Source organism: Pristiophorus japonicus, chromosome 9, assembly GCF_044704955.1.
Source record: "Pristiophorus japonicus isolate sPriJap1 chromosome 9, sPriJap1.hap1, whole genome shotgun sequence".
In the NCBI taxonomy this organism is placed as follows: Eukaryota; Metazoa; Chordata; class Chondrichthyes; family Pristiophoridae; genus Pristiophorus; species Pristiophorus japonicus.
The window spans coordinates 221989993-221999491 of NC_091985.1; the positions used below are offsets into that span (position 1 = coordinate 221989993).

General features: G+C 43.4%; 1 protein-coding gene across 1 annotated transcript in view; it reads left to right on the forward strand.

Annotated features, from left to right (window-relative positions):
- The window catches only part of LOC139273795 (zinc finger protein 229-like), a 78221-nt gene extending 71963 nt beyond the window's left edge, over positions 1 to 6258 (forward strand). The window contains exon 6 of the mRNA XM_070890893.1: positions 5698 to 6258. Within this exon, the coding sequence (XP_070746994.1) occupies positions 5698 to 5964 (267 nt within the window). The 3' untranslated portion in view covers positions 5965 to 6258. The remainder of the gene's footprint in view (positions 1 to 5697) is intronic.
- Positions 6259 to 9499: the final 3241 nt, after the last annotated feature.

The window sequence follows — 9499 nt, forward strand, 5'->3', positions numbered from 1 at the left end:
CTTTCCTCGTCTTGGTATCCAGGGATGATATCAGTAACATGCCCAGAATCACTAAACACAGAACCCAGTCTGTTGATCACTTTCAGCGTGTGCCCCACAGCATCTCTCTCACCTTCGATTTCTCAACAGAGCATCACACCTGCAAACATGGTTTCAATTTAAATTTGATTCCACTCAGGAAATGTATTAAAAAAATAAAGACGTAAAAGTAAATTGATCACATCAAATAATTGGGATAGAGAGAGAGAGAGAGTTCACTGAGCAACAGTTGGTGTTTGCAACCAACTAGCCATGTATATTTCCATTGTAGAATATTTAGATTAGAAATATTATGTTGGGATCAGAAATGTCTAAAGACCAGTGGTTTGTGCTTGCCACAGGAAGGCCACAGTGTTTTTACATGCTTCTAATATTGATGCATGTTGAAGGAAATGCAGACTTGTGTCTCTGGACTATGTAGTAGCCAGGGACTACTATATTAGGTACTGCCTGCTCCAGTTTGTTGAGAGGTTGATGGCATAGCAAGAGATCCAGCAGTTTTAAGAATTTATCTCCAGTTATCTGCAGACATCGAATGTCACAGTGTCTTGACAAAATTGGACATTAGATTACGCTATTGGGTTAAATTATCGGAATCAATTGTTATAGAACTGTTACAGAATTGAATTCTTATAGAATGGAAAAGTAGTGAAGTTATGCTTATCCTGTATCGAACATTGTTAGACTGTACTTAAGACTACTGAATACAAATCTAGTTGCCATGTTAAAAAAAAAGAATATAGATGCACTGGAGGGGGTCCAGAGAAGATTTACAAGGATGATAGCAGAAATGAGGGTATATCTATTCTATAAAAGAGGCTGGGTCTCTTTTCTCTTCAAAAAAAAAAGGCTGAATGGTGACCTAATAGAGTTCTTTAAAATTATGAAAGGTTTTGATAGAGTAGATACAGAGTGAGTGTTTCCACTTGTAGGGAAGAGCATGACTAGAGGCCATCAATATACAATAGTCACCAAGAAATCAAATAGGGAATTGAGAAGAAACTTTTTTACCCAAAGATTGGTGAGAATGTGGAACTCGCTACCACAGGAAGTGGTTGAAGTGAATAGTATAGAAGTATTTAAGGGGAGATAGTCAAGCATTTGAGGGAGAATGGAATAGAGAGTTATGCTGATAGAATTAGAGTAGGACAGATGGGAGGAGGCTCGAGTGGAGTATAAACGTCAGCATGGGCTTGTTGGGCCGAATGGTATGTTTTTGTGCCGTCTATCCCATGTAATCCTGTTTTCCAAGACACATTGCTTGAAGGTGGAGATAAATGACTTGCATCCAAATGCAATTGTTACTTTGCTCTTCTTTGTAACATCACAAAGTCTGGACATAATTTGTTTGTGAAATTAAAATTGATGTGCTGTTCAAGCACATGAGGAGGGAAAGTTAACTGAAATTTAAGGGGATAATCAATTTTGGTTTTTGAAAAGATCCAATCTATGTGGTCTTGCCCAAACTACATATTCAGAAAGAAGTTTTTGGAGGGAGACTGTTGTGTTAAAAGTAACTAACTTCCTTCATCTTGCAGACTGAATTGCTCTCTGGCATATTTTGTGGAATAAAAGGTCCAAAAAGAGTTAAGTAAAAATGGTTAAATAAAATTAAACAAACAAAATGGATTATAACTTGGAGCAAGTGGGAATGTTTGATCTATGTTGTAAAGATATTATGATAATATTGTATTTGACAGTAAAAATTCCTCCGGGGCTCATGAATGAAATGGTGACCACTGTATCAAAGTTAACGAGAGGAAGTGAGTGAAGATGTAAGGTGAAAACAGGAAAATTATACCATCAATTTGGATTTTTTCCTAAATCATTGTTCTTGGCAGAATTGGCATAAATCATCTGGGTGCAATCTGGTATTAATGCAATTTTTTGTGAAAGTCAGGGAAGTGTAGTAAATTGATAAGATTTCTCTTCAAGATGTTTGTGTCATTGCCTGTACTGAACAACAAGAAAACTGGATTTGATGGCCTGACCACTATGATGGGGTTTATTTTCTCTTTAAAATGTCTTGAATTGTGTGTTTATTTAAGTTAGGTGCAGTACTGCAGTTAATTGTGGGTGCTCAGCTGTTTCTGGTGAATTAATGTGGACTGTGTTAATTGGGAATAGATTTGTGTGGGAACATTCAGTGCTGAACACATTGTTGGGCTGTGGGTTTGTCCTCAGTCCCAGTTAAGAAATGTTGTTGACACCAAATCTAGGGACTACTTACATTATGACACTAAATCAAGGGTCCACTTATACTGTGACACCAAATGCAGGGACCACATGCATTGTGACACCAAATTCAAGGATCACTTACATTCCGACAGGAAAACCAGGGACCACTTGCATTGTGATCTCAAATCCATGGACCACTTACCCTATGACACCAAATCCATGGACCACTTACACTGATAAATTAGATTCAGGGACCACTTACACCATGACACCAAATCCAGGGAGCACTTACCCTGTGACACCAAATCCATGGACCACTTACACTGAGAAACTAAATTCAGGGACCACTCACAAGGTGACACCAAATCCAAGGATTACCAATACTGTGACACAAAATCCAGGAACCAGTTACACTGAAGCACCAAATCCAGGGACCACTTACACTGAGACACCAATTTATATAGCGCCTTTCACTACCACCGGACCTCTCAATGTTTTTTTTGCTGCCAATAAAGTACTTTTTGGAGTGTAGTCACTGTTGTAATGTGGGAAACGCGGCAGCCAATTTGCGCACAGCGAGCTCCCATAAACAGCGTTGTGATAATGACCAGATAACCTGTTTCTTTGTTATGTTGATTGAGGGATAAATATTGGCCAGGGCACCGGGGATAACTCCCTCGCTCTTCTTCGAAATAAATGTAGCATCATGGGATCGTTTAGCGCACTTGAAAGAGCAACCGGGGCCTCAATTTACAGTGCAGTGCACCCCCGACCTTCTGACTCAGAGACGAATGTGCTGCGCAGTGCTTACACTGAGACTGCAAAATTACATAGGGTATACGGCACATAAACGGGTCATTCGGACTATTTAGTCCATGCCGGCGTTTATGCTCCGCTCGGGAATTATCGAGCCTCAACATGAGGAATGGTAATCTTCAGCCCAGGTATAGGGGTTATCAAGATCAGAAGAAACAAACTCTAGCTGCCAGAATGAACATGGTTCATGCTCAAAGCAATGACGATAAATCCAGGTCTATTTACTAACGTGTGCTTCCAATGGTGGGGCTTTTCCCCAGCATTCACCGCGGGGGAGAATGTGCCGCACCCAGCCTACAGGAGCCTAGCGTGCAAGCACGGGACCCGCCTTGGTTTGGAGCATGCGCGCTGCGTGTAATGGTGGATAGAGACAGTATCAAGCGGCTGCGGACGACTCGGTAAGATTCAGCGGAGAGGAGGGGCGTAATGGATCCGCGAGTGGCTGGAGAGGGTTCCTAAACAATTGGTGTATACCGCAAGCCCGGAATAATAACCTGATAGCCCCACGTTTGCAGCTCGCGGCTTTCTCCAGGTCACAGGCCCAGACTTTGTGCAGGAAGGCCGGTTCAGCGCTCCGCCATCTTGAAACAGTGAGTAGCAAAGTGTGGGTGGGGCTTCAGTGTTTAGTCCCAACTGGGTCCTAGTGCCCGTGGAAAGATTAACCGCCTCAGTTACTTTTCTCTCACTCTCCACACGTTGGATTTCTCACCGTCTCTCTTAAAGATGCTACTCAGTTTACTTCTCACACATTTGTAGCAAGAGCCCCAGAGATGGGTCCCCTTCTATAGTCCTAGGGCTGGAATGCCCTGTCTACAGTCCCAGGTTTGGAATCCCCATGTACAGTCCCAGGTTTGGAATCCCCATGTACAGTCCCAGGGTTAGAATCCCCATGTACAGTCCCAGAGTTAGAATCCCCATGTACAGTCCCAGGGTTAGAATCCACATGTACAGTCCCAGAGTTGAAATTCCCATGTACAGTCCCAGGGTTAGAATCTCCATGTACAGTCCCAAGGTGAGAATCTCCATATACAGTCGCAGGGGTAGAATTCCCATGTACAGTCCCAGGGTTAGCATCTCCATGTACAGTCCCAGAGTGAGAATCTCCATATACAGTCACAGGGTTAGAATCCCCATGTACAGACCCAGGTTTAGAATCCCCATATACAGTCCCAGGGATAGAATCCCCATGTACAGTCCCAGGGTTAGAATCCCCATGTACACTCCCAGGATTGGAATCCCCATGTACAGTCCCAGGGTTGGTATCCTGGGACTGTACACAGACAAAGAAAAAAAGAGAGGCCTTGAATCTGAGTTGGGAAAACAATCATAGAAACATGATTCAGTTTGTATACTAATATATTTGAAATCAAATCCAATGAATTGTTGCAAGTAACATATTCATTTCATGCCAAGTGGGAAACAAGTGATGTCTAGGATGTGCAGACTGTTTGCGCCTGGTTACACAGCGTGTCTCATGCCCGCTCCCCATAACCCTTATCTCGTTATCGTTTAAGAAGCTGTCTATTTCCGTCTTAAATTTATTCAATGTCTCAGCGTCCACAGCTCTCTGAGGCAGCAAATTGTACAGATTTACAACCCTCTGAGAGAATAAATTTCTCCTCATCTTTGTTTTAAATGGGCAGCCCCTTATTATAAGATCATGCCCTCTAGTTCTAGTCTCTCCCATAAGTGGAAACATCCTCTCTGCATCCACCTTGTCAAGCCCCCTCACAATCTTATACGTTTCGATAAGATCACGTCTCATTCTTCTTAATTCCAATGAGTAGAGGCCCAACCTACTCAACCTTTCCTCATAAGACAACTCCCACATCTCTGGAATCTACCTAGTGAACGTTCTCTGAACTGCCTCCAAAGCAAGGAGGGGATGAGGAACTTCAGTTTTGTGGAGAGACTGGAGAATGTTTCCTCCGGAGAGCAAAAAAGGATAAAAGGAGATTTGATAGAGATGTACGACAATCTGGCAGCTTTTATGGTGACATTTCTCCAGTGCCAGCCCTACAAATGACCAGATTCATTAAGCTCAATTTCACAACCTGCCTTTATGTTTTGGTAGGTTCTCTCTCAAGCTTCCTTTTTCCTGTTTGAAATTAATTTTACAGGGTGTCAAAAGGGGAGGATTTGCAGACGGAAATCTCAAACCAAATCTCATATCAAGATCTCATGGAGTTACTCGATACATCGGGACGGAAATATGATCGGCCTTTGAACATGAAAGCTAAAAGCAACGTTCACAGCAGGGAGAAACAGTACACTTGCTCTGTGTGTGGACAAGGCTTCAGCCTATCGTCTAACCTGGAGAGACACAAGTGCAGTCACACTGGGGAGAGGCCATTCACCTGCTTCGTATGTGGGCAGGGTTTCATTCGTTCATCCAACCTGCTGACACACCAGCGAGTTCACACTGGGGAGAGACCATTCACCTGCACAGTGTGTGAGAAAGGATTCACTCAGTCATACCACCTTGTAACTCACCAGCGAATTCATACTGGGGAGAGGCCGTTCACCTGCTCCGTGTGTGGCAAGGGATTCGCTCAGTCATCCGAACTGCTGATACACCAACGAGTTCATACTGGGGAGAGGCCGTTCATTTGCTCTGAGTGTGGGAAAGGATTCAATCGGTCATCTCACCTGCTGATACACCAGCGAGTTCATACTGGGGAGAGGCCGTTCACCTGCTCTGAATGTGGAAAGGGATTCGCACAGTCATCCAGCCTGCTGAAACACCAGCGAGTTCATACTGGAGAGAGACCATTCACCTGCTCTGAATGTGGGAAGAGTTTCACTCAGTCATCCGACCTGCTGAGACACCAGCGAGTTCACACTGGGGAGAGACCGTTCACCTGCTCTGAATGTGGGAAGGGGTTCAATCAGCCATCCCACCTGCTGAAACACCAGCGAGTTCACAAGTGACTGCAAGGTTTGGATTCTGCTGTTGTTGCTGCTGTTAATCACATCCTGGATTGAATCATGTTCATTCTGACTGTTGGAGTTTGTTTCTGCTGGTGTTGATAATCTTTTAACTGAGCTGGAGTTTAATATTTTGATATTTCAAATAACACAGTTTGTCAATATTTAATGTCTCCAAGATAAGAGGTGACTAATTGATGTCCTGTTACTGACTGCTACATTTTTGGGCCTTTTCTCCTTTCTAACTCTACATTATTTCAGTTTTCATACCTTCAGTTACTTCGTGGACAAGTCCCAGCTCCCCATACCTCCCAGAGTACCTCTCCTATCCTTGGGATGCAGCAATGATATCGGTAACATGCCTGGGATCACGAAACACAAAACCCAATCTGTTAATCACTTTCAGCTACTGGACTTTGCGTGTGCCCCACAGCATCTCGCACCTTCGATGTGTCAATAGAGCATCACGCTTGCAAACCTCGTCTTGAATTTAAATCCATTCAGAAAATATATTTAACCAAATATAAACAAGTAAATACATCATGGCCCAATAATGCAACTTTATATTCACAGCAAGAAGTCTGTTATCTAACTCCTCGAGTGGACAAAATAAATATCCCAAATGTAAGAGCTCCATGAATCCTTCAGTACCTTTCAAATCGTGACCCGTTCCTCCCTATTCTAGAATTCCCCATCCCTGTGGGAGTCGATATTGATCAAAAACTGCTAATTGGAAATTTCTAACATTTTTTCTCTTTCTGGTGTTTAAAGCTGACCAGTTCCTTCTCTCAGAGAATCTGCAAGGAGACTCTTTGATTTAAACACAGATCTCCCCTCTCTTATATCTGGGATTAGAGTTACTGGGAATTTGAATACCTGACCACTCAAAAGGGCCCGTCAGTCATACGCAGACTGAACCAATCACACAGCTCGGTGTCAGTGTGAACTATTCCTCTCTCCAGCCTGTAACCGATAAAACTTGTAACACTGAGGCTGAAATTCCACTTCCGTGTGCCGGGGGTGCAGGCAGTGCTGGGCACAGAGGGAGCAGCAAACCGGGTTCAGAGTGGGCATGCTGGCTTTACCCTTTCCCGGGGTTTTCCCCTGAGCATGTGCTGGGGCCCAGTGCTTTCACTGCTCTGGGGTATTTCTGGGCATGTCCTCATTGCCCCTGGAATTCCCACGCATTGCCCCCTGAGTGTGAGGCCAGCGCTCTGTGCCTTTAAACACTGGAATGAAGCCAAGTCCTGCAGGCACACAGTCACCAGGAGGAGTTTCTAACTGTCTAGACCGACCTTTTGGGGAAATTAATCCCACTTTTGGGCCAGTTGTGTTTTTTTCCCATTGTTCCGTTTCCTGTTCCTTTGCTTTAAATCTTTATTTGTTCCCTTTGTTTTGGTTTTACTTTCACTGCTGGGCCTCCCACTAAAAGCACTTTGTGTGATCTGCCCTTGGGAATTAGCAGACCCATGGCAACACTGGTAAGACATTCTATTCCACAGAATCGACTAGTTGGAAATTCTAATCAGATCAGGGGAAAGAGCAAGGTTTTTCTGTTATTGACCACAATATAAGCTTAAATCAGAGTGGGTAATAGATTAGATTATAATGTGCGATGTTTACACCTTTAATTGTGAAACTATAAGAAATAATATAATTAACAGTAAGCAGAGAAGTTTAGCGATATTGAGAACATTACTGAAGAAAAGTATCTGCTGGGATCCAGGAAATGTGTTCAAGTTCCACCTGTCTTTTCCTTGTTTCCTGCCAAAACCCAGCAAAGAAGAGTCCAGTGCCATAAGTGGATCACTGCAGGGTATAAAAGTAAGGGGAGACTGATGTAAGGGGGCAGTCAGGACTGGAGACACCGGAGATTAAGCTCAGGATGCCCGCGGTTCCATCCAGCAGGCTAACCTCATGTCAGTTACTGTGGACATGTGGGACTTGCATGTTTACTCTGATTGATGGATCAGTACAAGATACAGTACTGGGCAGAAAATCTGCTCATCTTATATTTCTTATTAAAATTGCTGACACTGGATTCTCAAACCTGCTAATTAATATCACATAGCATTAGCTAGAATCTGACAACTCTTTACTGTTCCACTCTACTCCTTTTACATTTTTACCATTAAATCTACTTTTCTGACCATTGTCTTCTCCCAAAATATATCACCTCATATTTCTCTGCATTAATTTCATCTGACATCTACCAAACCCATTTACTAACTTGTGTATTCACACAGAAGTCACTTGCAGTCCTCACAGTTGGTCATGGTCCCAGATTTGGTGTCATCTGGAAAGTTTGATCGTATGCCCCAGTCCAGATCCTGTCTCTATATTAAGAGCAATGGTCCCAACACTGATCCTGGGGACACTACTGTTTACATCCCTCCAGTCTGAAGGACATCCATTAACCACTACTCTCTGTTTTCTGCCTTTTACCCAACTTCCTGTCCACACTGCCCCACTCCCTTTAATATCGTGAGCCTTCAGTTGATAAACAAGCCTCCCGTCTGGCACCTTATCAAACACATTTTGCCAATCCATCTGCACAACATCCACTGCATTTCCTTTCTCACCACACTGTGTTATTTTCTGCAATAATCCCTGCTGTCTCTCCTGAATGAATCCATTTCACTACCAAATGTTGCAATGTTTGCTCCACACCACAGGGTTTCATCTGTTTAAAGCCACAACAGAAAGGTCCACAAAGTGGCCCCGTGGCAAACTCCAGGAGAGGGAGGAAATGAGCGTCTGTAAATGAAGGAGACTGGTGAGGGAGCGTCTGTAAATGGAGAATTGTTGACTGGTCAGTGAGTGTCTGGAAATGGTGACTGGTGAGGGAGCATCTGTAAATGAAGGAAAAATGGAAACCAGTCAGGGAACGTCTGTAAATGGAGGAGAAATGGTGACTGGTCAGGGAGCATCTATAAATGAAGAAATGGGGACTGGTCAGGGAGCATCTGCAAATGAAGCAAGAATGGGGACTCGTTAGGGAGTGTCTAAATGAAGGAAAAATCGTGACTGGACAGGGAGTGTCTGTAAATGAAGGAGAAATAGTGACTGGGTTCAGTTGTACACTCACTGGTTCCTCTCTCTGTCGAACCTGTCATATGCAATATTTGTGGACGATTTTTACTAAATCAGATTTTAAAAATGATAAATGATACAGAAAATAACTGATTTCACATCTTATGTAGAGGGAGCTTTACGCTGTATCTAGTCCGTGCTGTACCTGCCCTGGGAGTGTTTGATAGGAGTTTGTAGAGGGACCTTTACCTAACCTGGGAGGATTTCATGGGACAGATTAGAGGGAGCTTTACTCAGTATCTATCTGATGCTGGGCTTGACGTGGGAGTGTTTTATGACCACTTTAAATATGCTTTACACTGTATCTAACACATACTGTACCTGACCTGGGAGTGTTTGATGCGTAGTTTAAATATGCTTTGCACTGTATGTAATCCATGCTGTACGTGTCCTGGTTGTGTTTGATGGAACAGTGTAGAGCAGTGGTGGGCAAAATACGCTCCGT